At 39.5% G+C, this 25,709-nt stretch overlaps 2 protein-coding genes across 6 annotated transcripts; both read right to left on the bottom strand.

The window, feature by feature from the left end:
* Nucleotides 1–462: 462 nt before the first annotated feature.
* Nucleotides 463–8,656, bottom strand: LOC139661203 (glycine receptor subunit alpha-2-like). The gene is made up of 10 exons (XM_071539597.1): nt 8,598–8,656; nt 7,597–7,724; nt 6,657–6,724; nt 3,722–3,945; nt 2,841–2,923; nt 2,586–2,723; nt 2,269–2,483; nt 1,601–1,759; nt 873–968; nt 463–735 (listed from the first exon to the last, which is right to left on the bottom strand). Exons 1-10 carry the CDS (start codon nt 8,654–8,656, stop codon nt 463–465), a joined length of 1,443 nt encoding a protein of 480 aa, XP_071395698.1.
* Nucleotides 8,657–10,454: 1,798 nt separating this feature from the next.
* aifm1 (apoptosis inducing factor mitochondrion associated 1) lies at nt 10,455–23,962 on the bottom strand. Of its 5 annotated transcripts, none has more exons than XM_071539620.1 (21): nt 23,751–23,962; nt 20,982–21,121; nt 20,533–20,653; nt 20,272–20,295; nt 19,334–19,597; nt 17,298–17,369; nt 16,965–17,063; nt 16,794–16,865; nt 16,240–16,361; nt 15,952–16,082; nt 15,306–15,396; nt 14,999–15,083; nt 14,844–14,920; nt 14,530–14,638; nt 14,302–14,409; nt 14,080–14,168; nt 13,848–13,988; nt 12,698–12,840; nt 11,391–11,515; nt 11,092–11,282; nt 10,455–10,964 (listed from the first exon to the last, which is right to left on the bottom strand). In XM_071539620.1, exons 1-21 carry the CDS (start codon nt 23,836–23,838, stop codon nt 10,893–10,895), a joined length of 2,364 nt encoding a protein of 787 aa, XP_071395721.1. In that variant the 5' UTR covers nt 23,839–23,962; the 3' UTR covers nt 10,455–10,892. The 5 variants fall into 5 exon arrangements, with proteins under 5 accessions (XP_071395721.1, XP_071395722.1, XP_071395723.1 ...); XM_071539621.1 differs by having other exon boundaries at nt 16,240–16,358; XM_071539622.1 differs by lacking the exons at nt 16,794–16,865; nt 16,965–17,063.
* Between the last annotated feature and the right edge of the window lie 1,747 nt (nt 23,963–25,709).

Below are 25,709 nucleotides of genomic sequence, written 5' to 3'. Positions count from 1 at the left end.
CAGTCCTATAAAACAGAGTTAAGGGAAGAAACACTCTGTTTTATTGAACTGGGTGATTGCTGTTTGGAGTGATGCATTTTTTCCTCTGTGATATGAAACCTGTAGCTCTGGGCAGTATTGACCATAGCAGCATCAAATATAAAAACAAAAAAAGTACCAAAGAGTGTGCATCTTCCTTGTTTTGGGGGGTTTTACATCCAAAAGAACATAATACAGCTACCTGTACATACAATGAAGTGTAAAGCATGAGTGCAAATAAAAAGTGCATTTCATCAGAAGTATTAAAAATTGAAAAGAAATTGATGCACGCTTCCATTTCATGGAATTACCCAATGGCACTGGACATGCAGTCAAAACAGATCTTGCATGGCTCGGCTGACGGCTCTCAGTCTGTAAATGTTTCAGTGAAGAGAGTAGAATTAAAGGTATCCAGTGTTTTTATGATCTTCAGCAGTTGGATTGTCACAGTAGGGCTAGGACGTCTTCGTGTCGTAGAACTTTGTAGGTGAGCCAGTAGAGGACGTTAAACATGAGGAAACTCATGGGGAATAAAGCTCGGGATATGGTATCGATCCTTTTTGCCCGATCCACAAAGCGCCTGCGGATGTCATAGAAACCTAAACCAGGAGGCAAATCAGCAAACACTGGTGTTGCATCCATCTCTGGTGCGTCTCCTGCTGACATGGCAAGTCCATAACTCTGGAAGAACAAACCCTGCTGTGCCAGCTCCTCCTCCTAGAACAAAACAAGAAACACTGCCATTGAAAAATCATCTACTCTCATTGAATAATAATCACACAAATTTATCCGTGTTTTATTTTTCTGAGCCAGTGATTGGTTGGTGTCTAATTGAACTAGACCCCAGTACACACCCTGGCACAGACGCTGCATTGCTGGGCTGCGTTCCCATGCGGGGCGCTGTTGCTTGGTATGTTGTTGCCTTTCACTTTACTCTCACCGCTTCCCTGCTGATGGGTGAAAAGCAACATAAATTTAGTCATCAGACAAACTGCACTGATCAAACAGCGTGCATCCGTGACAAGCAGGTGGTGCCATTTATTTTTAAAATGCTGTACATTAAAAAGTAATCATTGTCTATTTCTTACCAAGTGAATGCGAGTCTGAAACGAATATGAAATGAGACAGTTTTAAAATAAACTAGTCAGTCTGACATAGTGTGTGAGTTTACAATTTAATCCTAACAAATGAATATGAATTTAATGCAATAGAAAAACGGATTTAAGCAGACGTTTATTGTTGTGTTAATATCAAAAGGTATTCATGAATCCTGGAGCTGCCGTCACATTGCTTCATATATTAAATATTTTATAATTAAGGACGGTTTGGCCTATTTCGCGTCCCCTATTTTTCTTCTTTTCGTGGCTTTGAGATCCAAGGTGAGGCAGCAAGATGTTGTGCACATTCACATTCAGCCAACAGTGGAATGAGGTGATGGCTTGAATTAATCACAGGTCAATGCTCTATGCGTTCCCAGGCTGGAATGCGACATGCAGCTGAGTTGTGTTGCTCCTGCAGAGCTGGGCACGGGGAATAGCAGGTGACAGTAGCCGGAGGGGTTGAGTGGGTGGGTTGCACTCACGGTTTTCTGCCGCTGTTGCTCTTTGAGCTTCTTCCTCAGTCTGAAGAACTCCTTGTGCTGGCGTGAAACAAAATTAACGGCTGCATATTCCAGCAGGGCAGCAAACACGAACAGAAGACACACAGCCATCCAGATGTCGATGGCTTTCACATAAGACACCTACATAACCGTGAAAATCAAATGAGTTCAAGTCACTCGTATAGTTGTGCATAGTCTGTGTTAGACGTTAATCCTTGAAATATATATTTGGATTACGGAAATAAAGTAACCACAATCATCCATAATCCTTTCAAAAGTATGGAATTACAATTTCCTTGTTGGGGATTATAGTTACATGTCAGATTACTTTATACTTTAACATTCATATTCTATGATTAAAATTATGATAAAGGATATCAAAACATTGACTCTCCCTCTCGGAGTAACTACTCTTTATCTACTGTTTTACAACCAACACTGCCCTTTCCAGTCCGTTTTCTAGGGCACCAATGGAACATCAATGGAATTTTGGATTCCATCCCATGATTAGTGATTTATTTGTCCATTTTTTTTTTTTAAATATTCCCAGCACTATAAAGTACTTTGCATTGTTACATCTGATAGTTATACACTGGGTTCATAGCTGTCATTTTCTACAGTAAAGTCTCACAAAAACCAAACTGTCCAACCTTTGGCAGGGAGGCCCTTGAACCAGAACTCTGGGTTGTCATGGTGAGCACTGTAGTAATTCCCAGGCCCACTCTGGCCGGAGCGGCATCCATGTTAATCCAGAATGAGACCCAGGACAGGATGACAGTGAGCAGGCTAGGTATGTACATCTGGATTAGGTAATAGCCCATTTGACGCTCCAGATAGAATTTGACCTCAATACAGGTGAATTTACCTAACCACAGGAGAAGATACAGACAGTAACAAACTGTAAAATCTTATTACAAAGTTGATTGACAGTATCTACCTAGGATCTAGGATGGCATTTCTCATCTACCTGTGTTGTAGTGCTTGGTGCAGTAGCCAAGGCCTTTCTCCTCCTTCAGTACAAACTGAGGGAGCATCAGATCATCAGCAACCTGCACAGGACCCACATCGAGCCATTCAAAAATAAGATCATTCATGGTATAGCCAACTGGAAGAGAAACAGAGAGAGGGATATGGCTTCTATAACTTTATGCCAACATTTAGTATATGTGATACTGGCACAAGCCTGCCTTGTTAGCTTCCAAGAATAAGATTAATAACTCACAGCTTTCAAGTTGCATTGTACATGTCTGACTGTCCATGGGGAAATTTTTCAGATCCATGGGACAGGAAAGGATAAGCGTGAGCCTGGAAAAGAGACAGAATGATTTCACACAAAATGTTTGATCAAGATGATTGAGAAACTGTTGAAGCAGAAGCATTCCATAGTCACAATTTAGGTCAATGATCTGCATAAATCTTTTTTGTAAATGTTTTTTGTAATGCCACTGTTTCTTTGTTATACTGTCCATTAATGTATTTTATCTTCGGTGGCATGTAAGATTACTGCTCCATTTTCCCATAACTACATTGTAATTATACAGTAATGACATTAATAAAATTACAGCTGTTTCTGTTGCTTAAAGTTTATGCCTAAAATTCCCCAGAGTTTGACGGAAGGGCAACTGGTGAGTGTTGGTTCAAGTTACAACTTGAGAAAAATGGGACATTGTTAGAGCGAAAATCTCTTTCTGCCATTATAATTATAATAAACTACAACAATTTACCAGTATGTTATAATTCGTCATTGCCTGATTACTTCATCACCTACCCGATTACCTACTTTTTATGCTTCTTCTCCTTTTTCGGTTTACTCTATACACCGGGTGCAGTTCAAAATGAGAGCGTGTTCTCAGTTTGTACTGTATAATTAAATGTTGAATTGAATTGAATTGAATTGAATTGAGGAGCTGAGTGGAATTTAAACTAGATCTGCTGTAGTTGGACCATCTAGTTAGTGAATTGGACCCCACTGCTGACTGAGAGCTGGAAGTTAGTGTTCAGTTGGCAACATGACAAACTATGGCATCTGGCTTCATGAAGTCTGATAGAGATAAATCATGGTGTATTATTCAGTCAGATTACCAATTTAAAAATGCTGATCACCTGATGCTATAGAGGACATTGCCATTCTGGAATATCCGGAGTAATTTGTTGTCTGTGGTAACCTCATGAAAGTTTGCTCCCTTTTCATTCGCAAAGAATAGGTCAGGCTTCCATATGGAGTCCAACATTGAGGGGTCCAGGTCCAGAGAGTCATCTGGATACTCCTTATATGCCAGCCGGGGGTCATTCCACTGTTGTCGCAGAAATACATTGAGACGGTAGTCCTATGGTTTGGGATTAAGTCATAATTAGAAATGAGAAAAGACTGAAAAAATTTAGCCACAAGTGGCAATTCCAGGAATCATGCCATACCAGTATCATATTGAGGCTTTGCAGTTTTTTTGAGTGATGACCCCATATCAGTCAGGTCAGAGTAGGAGTAGGGGACATGAGTTCATTTTTGTGAAAAACTGTCCAAGCAAATATCCTACACATGGGGACATGACGGCCACAATGACAGATAGCTTATACAGATGAAAAATTGAGTCTCTGGAGTTTCAGATGCTTTTTGGAGGCATTAAGAGCTATGACAGAAGTGGATAAAAGTAGCACCTTTAAAGATTTACTGCTGCCGAGGGTCCAGAGCTGTATGGGGATGCTCAAAAATTCAGTTTTGAAGCACTGAATCACTGCATGGTGATTCATTCAATGAGGCTGTGAAAGGTATGACCTATAGCATACATTGTTGTTGTATGTTTGCATAATATTGTTGTGAAAAGCATAACTGCTGCCAGTCAGCCCTCCTTTGATAGGTTTGCATTAAATTTGTTATGCGTACTCATTGTACAGAGTTTCAGGTCTAGCACTGCCACAATGAGTCACGGCAGCAAAAGAATATAAGCTCTTTTATTTGTCTAATTATGGTGTCATTTTAGTGTGAAATCTTGTGTGAGGGCCAAGATGGAGCAAGTGAACAGGAATGAGTCATGAGCAAGAAACAAATGCACCTGCAGGGTTTCTCAGCAAGCAAACAGCACTGCACCCACACAAGAACAACCTCCAGCTGTGTGAGCAAAAATGTAGCTTAAAAGCTGACAAATAGACTTGACCGCACATAGCCGGAAAGACAGCAACTTCCACTTACAATTTCATCAATTAAAATTTGATGGCTCTCCCTTTGAGGTATTTTAGAAAACTAGTGCAGTGGCCGTTCAAAATAGGCGTAGGCTTTCAGTCGCTTGCTTTGAGCTCCGCTGCTGCACAGAGTGCTGTTCGCTTGTTTATTCAAAGTTTATTATTGAACGTGACGCATGTCCAATCTGACACTGCACGTCCTTGGATCCCCAGCAATACACTCGCCAAGTGTGAAGTAGATCGGACGACCAGTTCTCGAGATATGCGAAGGACACACATACAGACAGAGATTCCTTGCTTTATAGTATGATGATGCATGAGCCTTCCTAACCTAAGACCGTCCTCTAACCCTAATCATAAATAATGACAGATGGTTAGCTGACAGAAATAGATATGTAATATTTTCCAGCCCAATCAGACAAACATAGCTGTCACTGAACTTGCAAGACAGTGGACGGTGTGGAATCTGGTGGACAAATGCTAATGAATGTGTAGTTAAACCAAAATGGCTTTTTATCATTGTTAGCATCTCTCATTGAAACCAGTGGTTATTGGTAGGTATCTCATTAGCATGTACTGTATTAGCCTGTATAAGTAATGTTAACTATGCTAACAAGTTGTTGTTAAATGAAATATTAATATTTAAATTTCAAAACTTCAATATTATTCAACCTATCAACTGGAGACAGGACATGATCTCTCATAATACTAGCTTTAACTTGATAAAGCTCAATGTGTAGAGCATTGCACTAACACTAATAGGGTTAGAGGTTCAATTCCCACTAGGGCCACCCATTCTAAAAATGTATGTGCTCATGTCACTGAAATGGTGCTTTGGATAAAAGTATTCAATCAAATGGCATGACAATGACATGCTAATAACTGTTTTTATCCAATCATTGTACAACTTATTACACTTGTTGATCATGTTTTGTTGAGTTCATAAAGCCATTTAGAACTGGGTTTAAAGAGTGTGTAAACACACTGTTTCGAGTCAGTCTCTGCCTACTACACAATTTTGAAAGATGCCACAAAGTGGGGTGGTGGCAGTGGTGTCTGTGATAATGGATCACCCTTCTCTACTTGGGGACAGTAACAATTTTTTGATCGCAAAGCATTTGACGCCGCCAAAGACAAGATATCTGCCTTGACATCACTGATTGGGTTGTGGCCAGAAATACAACAGGGTTGAAATTTCAGTTCATAGAGAGCAATTTTCTTTCCCTAGAAGCGGATGCAGGACTTAATTTGAAATATTTTGAAATTAGGATAAATGCTATTCACAATATAGAAGCCATATAACCATGTGTACAGCTAAAAAAAAACAAGATTTAGCGCTGATTCGCTCTTGAAGGTAACTACTGTATATTGGACTGAAAACCAGAAATGCCACTTGCAGTTACATTTGTTATAATTCTTGTGTGCATTTTTTCATGTTGTTGCAATTTTTGTACTATTGTGGACTTGCTGCAGTGACCACATATATACAATGAAGAAAATTATTCCATCGTGTCATGTTAATTTGGTAATTAATACTAATATAAGTCCCAAGTTGATACTCAGCCATCAGGTGACAAAAATAGATGTTCAACAGAGTGTCACTTGCCTGTTTGCTGCATCTCTACAGACTATGTAACCCTGACCTTAGTCTAACCCTAACCCTAAGATTAACCCCAACCCAGACATTAAATATCTATAGACTTCTTTTCACACTATTGGTAGTATCACCTGAAACTCAGTAGACATTTTAGTAGCACACTATAGTCACTTGATAGTAAGTATCAGCATTGGACTTTACAAATAAAGTGACCAGAAAATAACTGAAATGAAGTTAAAGGGAGATAATGTAGAAAATCCTCACCATAGTTGTTTCAGTGATAGATCCAAAGCTGTTAATGAAGATGTTACAGGTGACATTCACAGGAGGACCTGAGAGAAACAGCTTGTCATCACACACACACACACACAAGTATCACTGCCTGATGATATTTTCACTTTTCTGTATCCAGCGACTGTCAACGTCTAATAAGGAGAGCGATCACTTGAGACCAAGCGAAACAAAACTGAAACACAAACAAAAACAGGTAAAACAAGAGCAGAATTCTCCTGCAAAATAACATCTGCTCATTCTCTTCATACTCTGCCTGTCCTGATAAATCAACTTATCCAAGATAAACAACATGAAATTGTGTTGTCATTTCCAGTACGCTCCCATTAGTATAGTCCATCTGTCGACCACTGAAACTTTAAATATTTCAGTGACTCATTTCCTAAGAGGCAATGATTTATTGATTCTCCTTTAGTAACATTAGTGTATTTATAGATAATCAGCCGGGATTTACCCAGTATGCACTGGCAAGGATGTGGAGCAAGTATTAAATATGTATGAAATGTGACCTCAGAGAAATGAGGAGGAAGTATGTCAGAGGGAATCTGCTGGCTTCACTCGCAAGGAGAGATCAAGATTTGGCTGAAGTGGGTCTATGGGGTGACATACAGCGGTACAATTACAATTACAATTTCACATTTGGCAGATGCATGACACATTTATTAAAATAGATAAATGAATAAATTCTCATAACCTAAGGCTAAGGGTCAACATACAAGGGTAATGACACATTTCTAAAAAACAAGGTCTTTGAAGACTTCTGTGTAAAAGCATCACCGCCTGCAGCATCTCTCGCTTCTTACCCATCTGTGAATGATTTGTGCTACTTCACTGCCTGGATTGTTATGCAAAGCAACACACATACTCACACCTGTCCTGGCAGAGCAGCACCTACCACTGCACAATGTGTTACCTTTGAAGTTTGGCCTGATGCGAGCGTCATAGCCAGATGTCCGTCCCATCAGTTTGTCCAGAAAGTCAGATGGAGAGGGCGGCCTGACTGCCCTGCTGGGAAACTTCATCTCCTTACCGCACACAGACCTGCAGGTGACAGTGAGAACTAACCTCTGGTAGCACCAACATAACGCCATCATGTTTTTGTTTTTTTTATAAAAAGAACTGTGATAAGAGCAACACATCAAAACACTGCAGTGAAACTGTAAATTAGTGTAAAAAATGAAAAGGCAAAAGGCAAAAAATTTAATGCATCCCAATTTCCCCACGGGAAAAGTTTCATCTAATCTAATGCTGTGACTCCTGTACTAAAGGTCTACTATGATCTATCAGTGTAGAAACTTGATAAAGCATAAATTGGAGTGGTATTGTACCTTTTCCCAGCATTAGGTAAAATATGCAATTTAAAGGTATAAATATAGAAAATGATTCAGATAAAATGTGAGTAGCCTATCAAAATATTTTGAAACAAAAAAGTTAGGTGCAGAGGCACAGTTCCAATGGTCAGATTATTTGTGCAATATCTGATTCAGTGGACACAAATTATTCCTCAACAGTATATTTCTTGTTGTTGTTTCTGTTCAGAGACCAGTTTACTATCTGGCACTGTTGTTGTCTCTCAGTTGTAGTTCTGCTAAATTGAGATTTGTTAAAACAAAACATTTAATGCATCATACTGCAAAATTTAGTCTCTTGGCCAAAGGCCAGGTAAAAACACACAGCACATCTCCTGTGTATCATACTAGAAAAAAATACATACTGTCATCATTGTCAAATCATTACATTTGAAATTTAAATTTAAAATACATAATAAAGCAAACATACATTTTTAAATATAGTTCCTATATGATTTGCTGGCCAAACAATACACTTGCTTTGAATTCTGCTAAAAACAATAAGTTCAATGAGGTTAATAAATTCCAATTATTACTACAAAATTACTACATTATTGTCTCTTACCTGCCTTGCAGAAAAATGACTGATGAGACCCATACCATACATACGATGTGTGATTGCATTCTCTGATAAAAAAATCTTTGCATAAAGGAGAAAATATGTAGAAAATTAGACCAATGGAAAAAAAAAAAAGTCAGTGAAATAGAGGAGATGCTAGGAAGTTGCTATGGCTCTGCTGTCCAGGCTCTGTCTTATGGAATCATCTGAGCCTCCCACTCTCTCTGCAGGTGTAAATACAGGATGCTGCTGCTGTATAATTCAAAATCTAGGGAAGTTTTCTGTGACTGTGTGGAGGACTTCATGCTTTATCTCTTTTTCATGGCCATATGCATGCTCCAGGAATTACTGCAAGAATATTTAAAGGGACAGCACCATTTTCAAAGCAGTGTGGTCCCAAGTTGAAGATTTAAGCTCATGATAGCATCAGATTTTAATAGGAATACTTTGAATTAAAACCACAATTGTTACTCGCTTTTAGAAGATTTTTCACACAAAAAAAAATAGAAGATCCACCCAAAACCACAATTAATATATTTGATTTGCATAACTGTTGATAGGCCAATCATTATTAGTCAATTAGTCAGTCTTCAAAGCTACAAATGAGGTTAAGTTCTCATCTGTGACACTATCAAGAGACAAAATCTGGAGCTGCTCCATTCACAATGAATTGGAAACAAACACTCTGGACTCCCAGCATTTTTGAGTGTGTACAGTGGTAACCATCACTGACCAGGAAATAGGCCAGTACCACCAGTAAATGCCCCTATAGTGTTACTTTTCCTTTACTGTTACTTTTTCCTTCTTACTGACATCTGAAAGACTTGACTATTGTGTCTATCTTTTAGAGAGACTTGTTCATTAAAATCAAGACTTAATTATCCCAAATTACAGGAACACAATATGTGAATTATGTGCTTAAGAGTGGATTTTCCCTAAAGCAAATCAAATCAGAGCATCCCCACAAGACTGTTGATTGAAGGAGAAAGGTTTCTTAGTGGAACCGTAAAGAGAGTAAGTTAACTAGATGTTGTATTCAAGGCATTAAAAGGGAAATAGGATTAAGGGATTAAGTTCAAAATTAATTCAGGTGTAATATTTTTTCTCTCTCTCCATCTTCCTTAAGTGTAATTACGTGTTCAGGGGTTATTTACCTTTTCCCTCAGCAGGAATGTCTACCGCTCGCGAGTTAATTATTTAATCTTCAAATAGCCAGACAAATTCTAATATCCATGTGGAAGCTCAGGTTTACATACTTACATACAGAAGAGCAGCAAGGCAACTCAATCATTTCCTCATGTAAAATTAATGGCAAAGAAAGAGATGCAAGGTTATGGCTGCACATGCCTGCCTCACACTTGTAAGACCTTTCTTCACTTCCCTCTGGAGTATACAGTGCCCAATAGGATATGAATGTGTGAGAATAGAAAACATGAATGCATTACTAATAATATGAAGCACACAGTAAAAAAAAATGTTTCTGCCTGCATGAGCATTTCCACCTCCAGAGTAGATAAGTAGGCCAACCTTAATTTTAATGTTGTCGTTTTTCGTTTTACTTCACTTCGTAGTGCCTCCACACAATAAAATGTACTGGTCAGGTGCCCTTTACACAGGACTGCCTGTTCCCATTTCATCTAACAGTAGGTGCTTTAAGCTGAAGTTAGAACCTCAACATCACCTTATTCAATTTATGTTAAGTAAATTTGCCAGCAATGCACGAAGGTTAAAATGCTTCAGGACAGATGTGTTCAACCAAACAGAATGTTTTCTATATTGTTCAACCGAACACAACTGCAGCTCAGAAGGCAAGTTGTTATCAGTGGCTATTATAGAGCAGAATAATTACAAATATGGGATCACTTCACTTTAAAAATAATTTTTATTGCAGCTTTTCTCATTACAAGCTGCAATGATCACACAGAGGAAAACAATAATCCATGCTCAACATCATAAGCCTGGTGATACTCTGGGGGAAAGGGGATTACGATCACACCTTGACCACATCATGACACATGAGCAAACACAGGTTGGTGGCATTAGGATGAGACTGATTGATCGATTTTTCTTGAATAGAAAAAAAAAGAAAATTAACAAAAGAAGCGCAGCTGATACAAACTCCAAATATGAAAATATCCCAGCAACATGACATACAATTTACAGAAATCTTTCCATTTTTATGCATTATCATGGGGTTGGGTCTTCCAGAGAGCCTGGCAATGACTGTCAAAGTTCAAAGCCTTCACATGTAGTGACTTCCCCTCCCATCGTTAGTGAAGCCTTCGACTCCAGAGGGCAGACTTAATCCTCATGGATGTTGAAGAGCTTGGCCACTTCATTCAGATCTGCATGTTCCTCACCATCCTTGATTATCTACAAATAAGAGAGATATAAAAGCAATGTGATAAAAACATCAACCGATAACCAAATCTATTAATAAATCTGTGGTTGGCAGAGGTTGTGAGGCAGAGAATGTTTCTGACAAAGCGACGGAGCTAACCTTTCTTGCGATGGGCATCCTGTTGAACACGTTCCATAGAATAATGCCCACCACCACTTTGTCCCTCAGGTAGAAGATCACTCCTTTGCCGTAGTCGTCTTTCTGATGCTCCACAGTGGGAGCGGGTGTCGAAGAGGCCACTGGGCTTATGGCCACGGCCTCCGTCTCACTTTCTGAACGGATTCCAGTTCCTGCAGAAAATTTAATGGGAAAAGCTCAATCTGGCCCTGGATCTTCAAATTCATTTGTTTTTGGTTTTTTTACATGATTAAGATTAACTAAATATTGGATGCCCCTACCAGATTTCTCTGTAGCAGCTTTAGGCGTATCCTTGGCAGTGGCTTTGGCAAACACTCCTACTGTTGGTAGGCTGCTGTCGACAATCCCAATGGCCTCGTAGCCCACATCAGGACCCAGGTCACTCCTGTGAGACACAACATGAGATTGGAAAACATGTTGAAGAGAATTCAACATGTAGAATTCAAAGTCTTCAGAGCAAGGAGCATCCTCTCTTGTTCGATGTTTTATTCTTATGCTACTAAGCATCGCGGTGTGTGTGTGGAGGGTATCTGCAGGTTTCAGAATGACAAATTTAAGACTATTATAAAACCTTTTCAATGCTATGTGTAACTGAATTAAAGACCAAAAGACCAAAATAAAGAAACAAAACATGGCAAAAACATCCCATTTCTAATTGAACATAGCTAATGAAGGTTCTGAAACTATAAATGGGTAGGAAATTATTTGTTAAGGGACATGAAGTCCAATTGTGTTTAGTACAGCAGATATGGCGCAAATCACAAAAGCAATTGTTATTCACTGGTTGATTATTTTGCGGTCTCAATAAGACTCCCAGAAGACCTGCAATCTGTATGATAGCACCCTGGTTCTGATTAATTACCCTGGTATTTGTAGGGAAGTCAATAAATTGTCTGACTATATTTGGTGATGTGCAGGCAATGATAATTTGACTAATAGCCCTGCTTTTTTGTGGACTGCAACAGGCCCCAAGTTGCCACCAGAAGACTGTTTTATTTTACCAGTTGCCAAACAAATGCAGACATTATAACCTTCATCTCTGTAGTGAGTGACACATTCAACACTGCACTTGATATTATGGCATCCCACTCAATAACCAACAAAATCCCCTTGTGATCAAAGCAGCACCGTTTTTAACAGGCTTGAAAAATGTGGGCCATCTGCCTCTGCCTGGGTAACACAGCCCTCTACTGGCAACTCCCAGCCCGACATAAGGGACCTCTCAAGCCCTTTTAAATATTTTAACACTTGATAGTATTCAGGACTTCAAAGCAATCATGCATGTTTGTCTTACTTCTAAAAGGATTAAAGTTGAGTCATTTTCAGAATTGTACATGTTGACCCAGCCCCAAGTTATTTGAAGGAATTATCTGCTTATGGATCTGTACAATTCCCAATTTAGACTGGGTCTTGATTGTAGACCTACTTTCCTCCACTTCCAACTAGTTTCATGGCTTGCAGCCACGGTTCTCATTTGGAAAAAGGCTTGAATTTTTGACTCAAGAAAACTTCTAGTCAGAATCATTAACAGCCACTGGTAGGAAATAGGAAGTAGTCGAATACCCACCAGAACATGGACTGATGCCAGTAGGGTTTATTGGCTCCTGTCATGTTCTCTCCTGCTAGTCTACCACTCACAACGGCGTGATCATGGTGCTCCACTCGCCTTCGACCCAGTCTGATGTCGTAGAAACATGCAGCGTCTCCTGCCTGTACAGAGAGAGAAGGGATTGAGGATATGTAGCATGCATTTGAATCTGTACCAGTAATCATTGTTCCAGGTTGGAGGGAATATTGACAGGTTTCCATTTAAACGAAACTAACTGGTGGTGTGTGTGTCTGGTGTGTGTGTTTGGTATGTCTGTACATTGAGATAGAGGCACAAAATACAAATCAGAGTGCTCAGCGACAAAAATAATCCATGACTTTTCCTCATTTGCCTGAAGAGGGCACTATAAGGATCAAGATTGAAAAGGTCAAAAGGTCAACTCCCACACTGTAAGCCTTATAATTATGAAGCTTGGTATGCAGCTCACTTTGCCCTACAAGGTGAACCATATTAGACCATCATATTCCACTTCAAAGGGTTTTCTGTTATTTTGAAATTTTAGAAAACTTAGGCTACTACTTCTGACCTATTCTCATTAAAAGTGGTAAAAAGCATTACTGGACTGGCATGCACAAATGGTCTACAAATTGGTCCAATCGGAAAAATAATGTGACCACCTGGCAAAGGGTGTGGCCCATCATAAAATTGGCCGTAAGTCCATGGCAGTTTATCCAGTTATCATGAAATGTGCCGTGGATTTTGAAACGTTTAAAATAGGCCTATAGGGTCAACAACAAAGAGCAAAAACTTCTACCACTATTTGTAACAGTTTCATTGAATTAGGTAGACATGCTGTACTGCTGCTATAAAGTAAGTATTTGCCAAAATCTAAATTTTACAGTTTTGAATGGTGCATGTGGGCATGGCCCATAACATAATAGCTTGTAACATGGCCTATCACATAACAGGTTCATTATCAAACTTGGTATGTACTGTGGCATGTACAGTAGATCATAACTACTGCAATATCATTGGAGGGATGTCTTATGAAACTTACTTTGAGCAACACAATGTAATCTTTGATCTTTCCTACACAGCTCTTGATGAGCTCAACACTCATCAAAAGAATGTTGAAGTATTTAAACTACAATATGAACACTGAACCTACCACCCAAATGTTGGACCTAGCTTGCAGCTCTGCATTGACCCGATAGCCACCAAAGTCAGAGTCCACCTCCAGACCCGCTGACTTGGCAAGGTCAACACTGGGCTCCAGGCCGACAGCTGCAACAATGTGATCTGTTTTCACCTACAAGGGGAAGCAGAAGTTAATCAGTACACAATAAGGCTCTTCATTTTCTGAATTACATTGAACTTACTGTGCAGAGATCTGGACTTACCACACGGCCATCCTTCAGCTGGATTTCTACCTTATCGTCCTTGTAGGTCACAGCTTTCACCAAAGCCTCTGCAACAACTTTTACGCCCTCTGGAAAACCAAAGAGAGAAGGTTTGATGGAAAGTGTAAGAAAAAAGACACAAAGGAAAAGCATTTTCCTTAGGGTGTGCAATTGGCTATGAGGTGAGGTTCGGACAAGCTACAATGCAAAATGGACATTAACCTCTCTTGACTTTTTCAGTTGTCCAATTGCTCAGATACTCAGGCAGCACCTTTCCCATGTTGCCCCTCTCTGGGAACATCTGGATCACCTCCAGGCCAGACTCAGTTGCTGAAAAGAGAGAGAGTGGAAGAGGATGAGAAATCTAATGATGGAGTAACAAACTGATCCTATTAAGCAACAGTATTGTCATTCATTCTGTCATTTCCTGCTGCTGCTCTGTAGTCTTACATCTTCTGCCAAGGGCACAGGCCAGCTCACTGCCCAAGAAGCCCCCTCCAATGATGGTGATGGACTGGACGTTTCTGGAGACCTTGTCCAAAGCTTTGAAGTCCTCAATCTGAGGAGGGATAAAAGTAAAGTAAAGAGTAAAGTAAATGAAAACCTCTAATACAGATTGTGACAGTGTAGGTACAAAGTGTACAAACATAAAACAAAAATATGTACTTACACAATAAATTACAACATACTGTTGACACATTGACACACACATTGACTTTTTGCCAATCTGAAGCAAAGCTATCCCCTGGTGGCAGAACACTGACCTTACGGAATAAACTTGTCCTCTCCATCACCTCGTCTCCCGCTCTTTCGATTACCTGCAGATTTCTTGGCACTCCACCTAGAGAGAAAAGTTTGAATTAGCTTCCACCCAATTTTTAGCTACAGGTTGTACAACAAGCTTTTTAACGTGGTTTACCTGTGGCAATCAAACACTTGTCATAAGAAATCTCAGTGTCATCATTCAGTTGCACTTTGTTTCCTCTCACATCCATGTGCACCACCTAGAAAGATTTAAATCCGGTATAAAGTTTAAAATATTTCATATAAAGAAAAATACTCAGCAAAGTATACATGAAACAGCCAAAGAAATTAGTTTTGCCATGTTTTCAGCTGAACTTAATTTCAGACATTTGTCAATAATTTATCCAACCATTATCAGTTATCAAATTGAATAATGAAATCAACATAGCTGTCCAACAATTACTAGAACAGTCCACACCAACCTTTTTTCCAGTGAGAACAGCTACTCCCCCATTTTTTGCACTATCCAATTCTTCAGGACTAATGTAGAATGAGGGTGGCTGGAAGTAGATACTGGCAAATAAACACAAAGGTATTAAAATAATGAAGGACTGGTTTTCATCCATACAGGTGATCAGAATGAACAGCCTTTGTGAACCAATAAAAAGTCATAGATAAACCAGCTTAAAGTATCTGCAACATCATACAAATAAAAGTTTCGTTTTACGCTCTTGATATGACTGATCTCTATATTACACAGTGCTGACTCAACATATACCCGGTTCATGTAAGCTTTTAAATTTGCTGTTCTAAACACTGTTTCCTGGGGAAAAAATCTTCTGCCGTACAGTAAGTGATGCATTTTATGTTTCCAGGAGCAGCAATGACTGTTTGTTTGGTATAAATGGAAGAATTCAAGTAGTTAGCAAAAGCAGCGATAGCAACCATGGCTGAACAGACAAAGAAAAGGCTAGTGCCTACAGAAACTCAAACTTCATCAACAAGTGCTTTGCAAAAGCACCACAGCAATGGCCGCTTATCACCAAAGATGCCAAGATGAATGAATAAACAAACAAACAAATAATAAAACAAAACACGAGTAACTTGAGGATTACTACTCGAACACACCTCCTCTCCTTTCCATTCCACTGTTTGAAGCGCAGAGTGTCTGTCACACGGGGATCATCAGAGAACCACAGCTCCTTAGACAGAGGTGGTCTCATGTATGGAAGGTCTGGCTCCTCAGTCACGATCAATACCTGGTAAAAGTATTTTTTAAAAATACATGAATGTGGCTTCACTTGATAGATGCATTGGAGAACAAAAACACTTAAATTGAACTTAAAAATGACTACTTGGATAATATGAATTGAATTCTGATCTTGACTATCATTCATTCAATCAGGCCTTACTGACCCTGGCACCTGGGTCTCTGGCCCGAATAGACCGGGCAGCAGCAAAGGAGGCGGTGCCTCCACCAATAAGGAGGTAGGGGGCGTGTGAGGGGAACTTGGCAGGGCTGGGTACAGAATCCACTGCTGGAGTTTACATGAGACAGCAAGAGCAAGCACAAGAGAGAGACAGAGAGAGACAGAAAGAGAAAGAGGCAGAGAGCAAGAGCAGGAGAGAGACAAAGTCAATACAAGAGCCATGTCTGGGAGCTGATCAGTACCCATGGCAAATACTCCTGAAAGGAATGAGAGTGAAAAGGAATCAACAAATCAATACAATGTTTTCATGTGTGAGAGATTAACCTTTAGCACTACAAGGACCCAACAATGTGAAAGAGATATGAACAGGCAAGGACAAAAGCTGTAATGAAGGAAAATGTTAAAAGGAATTAATGAACAAATAGCAGGAGAGAAGGTTTTGAAATTAACATTAAAATGTAAATGGGAAAAATGGGAAAACATATTGTTGTCGTATCTGCCCGCTTCCCCACTCCAGCAGAGGCTGGACTATGGTCTTACCACTCTCTGCCACCACTTCAGACTGAGGCTCGGGCGTTTCTGCTGCGGGGCTTTCTGCTGCTGCTGTAGATTCTGTTAGTATAACCGGAGCATTAGCCAATTAAGACAAAATAAACCCTCAAATGCGGTAAATGAAAATCACTGGTCCCATGCACTGGTTTGAGTGCTTACCACTCTCCACACTCTCCACGCCCTCCACGCCCTCCACAACAGGTGCAGGAGGCGGCTCTGTAAGCTCAGGCGGGGAAGGTTCGGACGGGGGTGCTGGTTCTGGTAGCATAGTGGCAACGTTACATTATAACCGCGACTTTAGTCTAGGGCTAGTAAATAAAATGAATCATCAACCTTGAGTCGAAGAATTTGGCTGCTCCAGTGACTCAGGAAGATGTAGCTACAGTGCCAGCTCTGTTGGCATAACTCCATTAAACATTTACTCCATTACCATACCCTCCTTCCCTCCTTTTTTTTTATGATATGAAAGTATCCTTTCTCCACATATCTTACCATCCTCAACTACTGGTGCAGCAAGTTGTTCTGCTGGCTCTTCAGTAGATGCTTCTACCACAGGCTCAGCTGCTGTTGAGGCAATCCATAGTCTGGGGTTAGATTGAACTCTTCATAAAGTTATCGAAGGGAAAGACCACCTGGATCCATGCATTTCTTTTTTCAGCTTATTTTTACCCAGGGAATATTTTGTTGAACATGCACACTTAATACACCTAGGAGCAGCCCAATACAACCAGTCTTCTTCTGTTTGCCACTAGGGGTCAATTCTTACTCGAGGAGAGAGTGTTCACTTCCCTGATGCAGGTTTTCAGAGATGTTACAAGGACTTGAACCAGCAGCTTTCTGGTTACAAGCCACTTCTATACCCTTTAGACTACTGACTTTACTGCTGCTGCCCACGCTTCCCAATCTCGCCTTCTTGTGTTGGGTGAGATTGGGAACAAATTCCAGGACTTCAGGTGATGTTTCTGCGTATTTACCAAATCCTGTAAGAACACGTGTCTTTCTTGCTCTCTCTCGTGTTGATGGCAGAAACAACACCTTTATCCTCTGGTGTTACTAATCTTCAGCATCATGACAATGGTATAGTGTTGAAGAGAATGTCATTATTTAAAATGACATTTTAAATAAAGGTAAAAAAGGTATGGGCTTCTCCATCAACTCTACCCACATGTTCATGAGCAATGGGGACTACTGTGGTTTCTGTTTTAAGAGTTAAAGGAGCAACTTCTGTAACGGCATTTTGCATCTTAGGCACTGTGTGGAAAAAAAGCCTTGAGGAAAATCTGTAATCCATTACAAAAGGCACCCTCCATTTATGAATAAACCCAATATTTACATATTACAGTTAAAAAGGACACAGGAAAGACTTATTAGTATTAGCCCAGAAGACAGTGTGTAAGTACGACAACTCTCACAGAAAATATCAAACAGGAGGGGTTACATTTACAATCACAAATATGTTGGTTAAGCACCATAACCAACACATTTGCAGAAAGGATTCAGAAATCCACGGTGCCCCACATAAATATTAATATTACCATTATTTTGGCAATAATAGCTATGAAATATTACACAAAATAATTCTGCATCAGAATTTAGCTGAGTATGTGAGTTTTCAACAGCTGTGCTGAAAGAGCAAGGACAAATTTTGCTAAAATGGAAACAGAGCATGACACACGCATCACTAAATACAGGAGGTTGAACAGAATAATGAACACATGCAACATAAAGTCCCAGGGCATGCAACAGAAACCAAGATAAATCTTAGCCTCTGGACATAGGCAACACTCAACATTAAAGTCCCCATGAAATGAACTCTCTCTTACTCCTGGAAAACAGAGTATCTTTAATGCTGACCTCATGCTGCACCAGTATGGGCAAATATGAATTCCAACCAATAAACCAACCATCACAGATTTTTGAACAATCCGGCCCCTCTGCCCCTCCCATCAAATAAAACTGCCTTTCTCTCCCTGACTGATATTCCATTGGTTTTCCATTAATGATATTCCATTGATATTCCATTGGTTTAGACTTTTGAATGATCCCTCACTGCGTTATGTCCCACCCCAACATCCTGTTTCAGCAGGTAATACATCAAATCAAACAAGTAGATGCCATTTCATGGGGTCTTTACGGTATAAATTTTGGTATATCCAAAGGGCCTCATGTATAAAGCTTTGCGTAGACTTACAACTTAATGTCGTCATCATAAAACTGCATTTGGACATATTACTTATGTGGGCCAATTATGAGCAGGCCATAAAAAGACAGGTGCGTTGTATGGCCTAGAATTTTTTTTGCAATGACCTGCCTTCACCATTCAGTGTCGCCATTTCAAACACCAACATTCTCTTCAAAGTATGCAAACACATGGAGTAGGTACACACATTCTCACATTGAGTTTGCTTTTTGATAAAGGTGTGTACACCTAATTTTTTGTGCAAGCAAATTATTTATACAGGAGGCACATACATATACAGGAGTCATGCATGTAAGTATGTAATGGCTATAGAATCTGTGCAGACAACCTGGGGGAAGTTCTGTTGTTTCACTGGGGGCCGGTTCTTCAGCTGCAGGTGCTGGAGGACTGGACTCCTCAGCTTCAGGGGCTGGAGGACTGGACTCCTCAGCTGCAGGGGCTGGAGGACTGGACTCCTCAGCTGCAGGGGCTGGAGGACTGGACTCCTCAGCTGCAGGGGCTGGAGGGCTGGACTCCTCAGCTGCAGGGGCTGGAGGACTGGACTCCTCAGCTGCAGGTGCTGCTTGAGGCTCTGAGACCTGCTCATGGACTTCTGTGAGGTGAGAGAAATAGAAAAGACAGAAAAGTCAACATGTAATCATGCATTTGTGGTCACTATCTTGCCATTAAACAGACATATGCTCTGGGCAAAATAGTCGGTAAATAAATCACATTGGCAATTGCCACACAGCTTTGAAATTATTAACTTACACTAGTATTAAACAGATGATTATTTTTTTGTTGTGTGATATTGAGATGGTTCGTCATTCTGAATGGTTTCAGAACCAGGTGAAACTGTCAGGGGTGGTTTGCTTCTCTGATACCAAACATAGAAACATCATCAAAATCTAGCTACTGCTATCTGCTAAATAAATGTGAGATCATTTAGCATTCTCAATGGCTAAATTCTGCTAATGTTTATATGGCAATAAAGAGAGCGAGCCAAACCATGCAGTGTAGATTTACCTGACTCTAAACCTACTCTTACACCAAAGAATCATTTGACTATGATATAACTAAAATGTCTCAATCCAAAGGGTGAAGCAGCAATTACTATGAATGTATGTTCCTATGATGTTTTTAGCTTGTGCACAAGCTCTTGGTTAGCGATGAATGAATGTGCCATAGTTAAATGTTACCACTTTATTGAGATATTAATAGACGTGGACTTCGGTCTATAAATGTTAAGATCCATTTCTGCTCAGAAATCATTGACAATGAACTCACCCTCTGTTTCAGTGGCTTCCACAGCTAAAACAGAAATTACATATATTGTTTAATTTTCTAACAAATTTGCAACTCTTAATTGATCATAAAGAGCAACAAACAGGAATGCAATGGTTACAGACAGGAAAAGCTCATTTCTCGAATTGTGTAAAACTAAAGTGCAGCATTTTACTATCAAGGAAATTTAAAGCCTTATTGCCAAGAAATGTATATAAACAAAGAATATAAACAAAGAAAATAAATGAATAAAAAAGTCCCCACCAGGAGCCTCTGACTGGATGTATGCGGATGGTTGTCCTGCGGCTGCTTTATTTGGTCTGGATGAAATTTCTGTCAGACGGTCCTGATATCTTTGTTTGTCTCCCCTGACGGTTTGGTATGCCTGTGAAAGCAATACAGTGTCCTTGTTTTACTCACAACCCATTCAACAAATACACTATGAAGTAGCAATATCCTATAGAGCTCTCACTCATGATGGTTTATGAACAGACAGGGTAAGAAGACCACAACAATAGTTACTTGTTTGAAAAAGGTCCATAACTAATCCTTTGTAGGACAATCTGGATGAATCCCAGGAAACAAAAAACATTTCCTAAAAACCCAAAACATTGCTTATTTTCACTTGAACACTTATGATAGATGTATGTCACGAAAGACTATGGAAGATGTTACTCAGTAATGACAACAGATGGGCAGAATAGCTTACTCACATATACTCCCCCACCAAGCAAGGCTGCTCCAACCAGAAGGACGTATAACTTGTTATCCCCACCACCTCCACCTCCCCCTGCAGCCCCAGTGGACATGTGGGCTGCTGGAGCAAGTGCTGGTGTCCTGCCATTGTTCAGCCCTGTAAACAACATGACACATTCAAAACTTAAAACCTAGATTGGTCAAAACTGCAGCAATGTTATGTAACGGACATACTTTAACAATACATATACACTTTGATCAATTTTTACATTATCAGGTAGTTACTACATTATCAGTTGCTACATGGTCGTGACATTTCTTTGGGTCAAAATAACTACATGGGGAGCAGGGAACAGTTTGAGGGCAGATGATCCTGTCTAAACATTCGCTGTTTAATGCTGAGTACCTGCAGTAAGTATCAGTTTTCTGTTTCTTTGGGCTCTGATCAAACAATATGGCTGAACTGGTTGGTTCCAGGAAGTATCTTTACTATTTATTTATAGCATGGAAAATTCAGAAAAGCCTAAATGTCTAAATGGTTACACTCATACTTTGGGTCAAAAAAGAAGTCCCTCCAGGAGTTCATTACATTACATTACGTTACGTTGTTTAGCAGACGCTTTTGTCCAAAGCCACTTACAATAAGTACATTTCACTGTTTTGCAAACACAAGAATTAATGCAAATTCAGCTAAACTCTGCAATATTTGCAAGCTTGACCAATCACTGTTTATTTTGGTCTAAAATGGTCAATTCCACAAAGTGAATGTAATTTTGACCAATCGCCACACTTTCCTGAATAAACTGGTCCAATCGGCATCAAACTGTGTAAATGTCAGTGCAGTCACATGTTTTTAATGGCTGCGTTCCCCTCTCATTTACTGAAGCAATTTCCAAATGTCTTGCAGCAAAGTGGTAAATTATGGTGTAAACTGCTTTGCAACTGGTGCAGCATTTGGTGGAACACAAGTGCTAGTCCTCTCTTGACAGTCACTTTTTAACTGTAAAGCCTGTCAGAAGAATGACATGTGTAAAGCACGTCATTCTTCTGAGATGCTTTACAGTTACGGTAGTTAATGTATGCTAAGACAACAACAAAACAATCCTTAAACAACAGAGACAAATCACTGTGACAGAGGCAGCTGCATCAGTGTGTGGCAAGTGAAAAAAGAATGAAGGTGAATGCTACATTTAATATGACAGGTCATGGAATAATCTGCTGGCTTAATGAAAATGTGTGTGAGAGAGAGGCTGACAGACAAAGATATGCAGGCAGTCATGTGAGTGAGTGTGTTTACATTTGCCCTGATAACATGCCGTCTCTCAGTATGAGAGAGCGTCACATCAACTTCATGCTGAAATTGGGAAGTTTAATGTTGTGTTGCTTAACAACAAATGTAGCCTACATAATTTGTACATGACTCAAGACTTTTTCCGAAATAATTGGGTCCGTCTGTAAATTTGTCATGATCCACGAAGCAGTGCTTATTTCAGTAAAAATGTCCACTTTGAAAACTGATTAGCATTACTCGCTACTGTCCCATGCAGTGTCATTTGGTGGGAGAAAATTGTAGGAGTAACAGGAAAAAACTAGTTAGTAGTAGTAAAAGTTGAAAGTTTATTGTAATAAGTGCCTTTCGGTGTATCATATGCATGACAAACTTACCTGTAGACCCTGCCAATTTACAAAAGGTCTTAAGTCATGATTTACAAGGCAAGTATATTTGCAGATATGCAAGGCATCATTAAACTTCTAGATTTCAGCATGGAGTTCCCCTGAATACAGAGAAAGAGAGGATGGCACACATAGGAGCTATGTGTGCACAAGTTCTCATGCAATTGAAGAAAACCCACACAATTTGAGTTGGGCTTGGGTTTAGAGAGTTGGATCCTGGACTTTGTGACCAGCAGGTCCCAGATAATGATCTGTATTGCGGATGGTTTGTATGCACAATATTCTGTTGTGCATAGACTGTTACATTGGTATTCCTAGATGATTTCCTTGCTTGCTGCTTCTTGGCATTGCATGCCTCACTACCACCTCTCACAGATTATTTTGCTGGAAGAAGAAGAAAAAATACGAACCCATTTTAAAAAGTTAAATCTCATTTCAGCAACTACTGTTTGGTGGAGTGGAACTATGCTGAAATAAAGAGTGGACTCTGGTGACTGGAGAAAAGCCTTAAGCCATGTTCTACAAGGTATTATGTGCAAGCAAACAAACATTTAATTGCATAGTTTAACGTGACATGCATTTAGAGAGAATGGCAGGTGTCAGGGCCAAAGTTAACCCGTGTCTACAATGACAATGCGTTACGCTGGATCAATGGCACACGTAATGTGACTAGGCAACGTCAAGTTTGTCTAGATTAACTAATGTAAATGCTTCAAATTTGCAAAAGGTTTGACCTTACATCAAGTAATCAGTTAACGTCAGATGCTAAAGGCTCCAGCATTAACCAGACTGCAATTAACTAACGTTACCAGTTAAAAAAAAAGAAAATAACACGTTGTCCTAGCAAGCTTCAGCTACAACCAATCAAACTGCAATATGGTTCAGTTACCGAAACGCTGCACTTCATACACTTTCTGCAGCCAACGTTAACATTTGCTAGTTAGGTAACAGCCAAACGAAGGTCAGAATAACTAAAGTTAGCTACCTGACCTTAACGTGGCTGATTTAAGTAATTCAGTAGGCTGAGCGCAATGGGACAGGCTGTAATACAATTTTACAAGTAATATGTTTAGTATTGAGGCCAGCTAACAAGAACACAGCAAGTTACTTGCCTGTTCTTCTCACATTTTGCCGACACACAGTTGAAGAGGCTCTAGCTAGAGGTGCAAGCTTCTTCCACACAGTTTTACATTTCAGCATTGTGGCTCTGCTCTGCTGTAACGGCTGCCAGTTGACTACTTCTTGGACAGGAACACTAGATAGTTAACGTTATATCTAGTCCTACAGCCGCACACCGCCGGTAACTAGCAGCACAGCACCGCGCTAGACGTCAAGGCCAGAGACAGGTCATAGGATTCAAAGGAATCATGGGTAATTACAAAGACTTCTAAAAATGACGAGATAGCTCACCACTGGAAAATCTAATGAGCGACAATGTAATGCCATAGGCTTACACCAGGACAGCAAAGATGGCGTCGGCACTGACAAACGGAACGAGTTATGTTCGTTAATATAGAACCTCATTGGTTCTGTTAAAGTACTATCTGAACAGCAATGTCCATATGTGCTTATTTAATAAGTACACAAATTAATGAATGAATGAAGTCCTGCACGTGTGAGGGCAAAAGTATGCTGTTGTTATAAAAATGTCAGCTTTCCCGATACTGCTGCTCGACACTTTTTGAAACTATCACACCCAACAGAAAAGATACTGATTTTATTTTATATTCATACGTTCATTTTACATTCATTTTACGTTCATACGTTCTTTTTTTGTGCCGTGACACCGGTCTGAACACTCTCCCGTGACTCCTTGAGCGAGGCCCTACATATTACAGCTAATGCAAGCTGTTCTTCACTCTTTCCTTCAAGGCTCTTTGGTAACTGCAGTAAACGCGACTCTCTTCTTCTTCTTGACGTTTCAACAGATTAAATGCACCGCTGGCGTGTTGCTGCCCTCCACAGGTTAAAACGAAACATTAACCTGGGGAAGGAAAGCCATCATGTCTCCCTCTGGTGGTTGTATTCAAAGCTGACTTAACAGGGAATTTGAAATAAGATGACATGGAGTCAATTTCCATACAAATACAATAATTCGTTACGAATTGTAATTACCTGCAGGCTGCTAACATTGAAATTAAGTTTCTATGTTATATTTTGCGATGAACTTCATTATAGATCACAGTTCGTGACCATATCTATTTAAAATGAGCATTTTGGTTAAGTTAATGCAGTTAATTATTCATAAGAAATATATTTTATATGTACCTGGAAATTGACAATAAAAATTTATGAGAGGTGGAAATTTTAAAAAGTAATGATGAGCTGCTTCAGAGAAAGGTTAATGGGCGGGTCCCTCTCTCACTGAATGCGAGAGAGTAAACACCCATGTTTTGTCACTGAAAACATGGGTGTTTACTGTATGACCATCTGACCTATAATAAAGTTCATTGCAATAGAATATAAAAACAAAATGTATTATGAATCATAATTAGTGATAATAATAGCAACAATAATTATAATTCATTTTCAAAACATATAATTACATTCCAATTACATTTGCATCACTAATAAAGTTTTGCATGATTTGTAATGGCCTAATTTAATTCTTCACTCCCCAAATCATTACATGTATACAGGAAGCCCATCACAAGTTAGCTATGGGTGTTAATGGAGGGAGAAATGCAAGTCTTTCCTGCATTATGGATGATTGTTTGTTGATATGGACATTTTCTTCCTTTTAACTTATAAAGTACTTTGCAAAATGTAATCATTGGTATTACATTTTGAATTGTTATTGTTATTATGTTATTATCATATTATATATATATTTCTTATCAGTGAGGATCAGCCTTTATTGATATATCATAAAGTAAGAAAAAGGTAAGTGAATGTTTTAATCAGCTATTTAATATGAAAGCCACTTCTGATTTCAGCAAAGTTCAGAGACCATGGACTCCCAACAAATGCATGTTGTTGTTTTTTGTTGTTGTTTTTTTTGGTCAATAAAACATGTCAAGCCTTATTATGTGGGCAAAATTTTCTTTTAATACCACTACAGGTCATCAGCT

Source organism: Centroberyx affinis, unplaced genomic scaffold (assembly GCF_046629955.1).
Source record: "Centroberyx affinis isolate AG114_WGS23_722 - 3 ecotype Tasmania unplaced genomic scaffold, CSIRO-AGI_Caff_v1 ptg003475l_1, whole genome shotgun sequence".
Taxonomy (NCBI): Eukaryota; Metazoa; Chordata; class Actinopteri; order Beryciformes; family Berycidae; genus Centroberyx; species Centroberyx affinis.
This window is presented reverse-complemented; position numbering and strand designations above follow the sequence as displayed.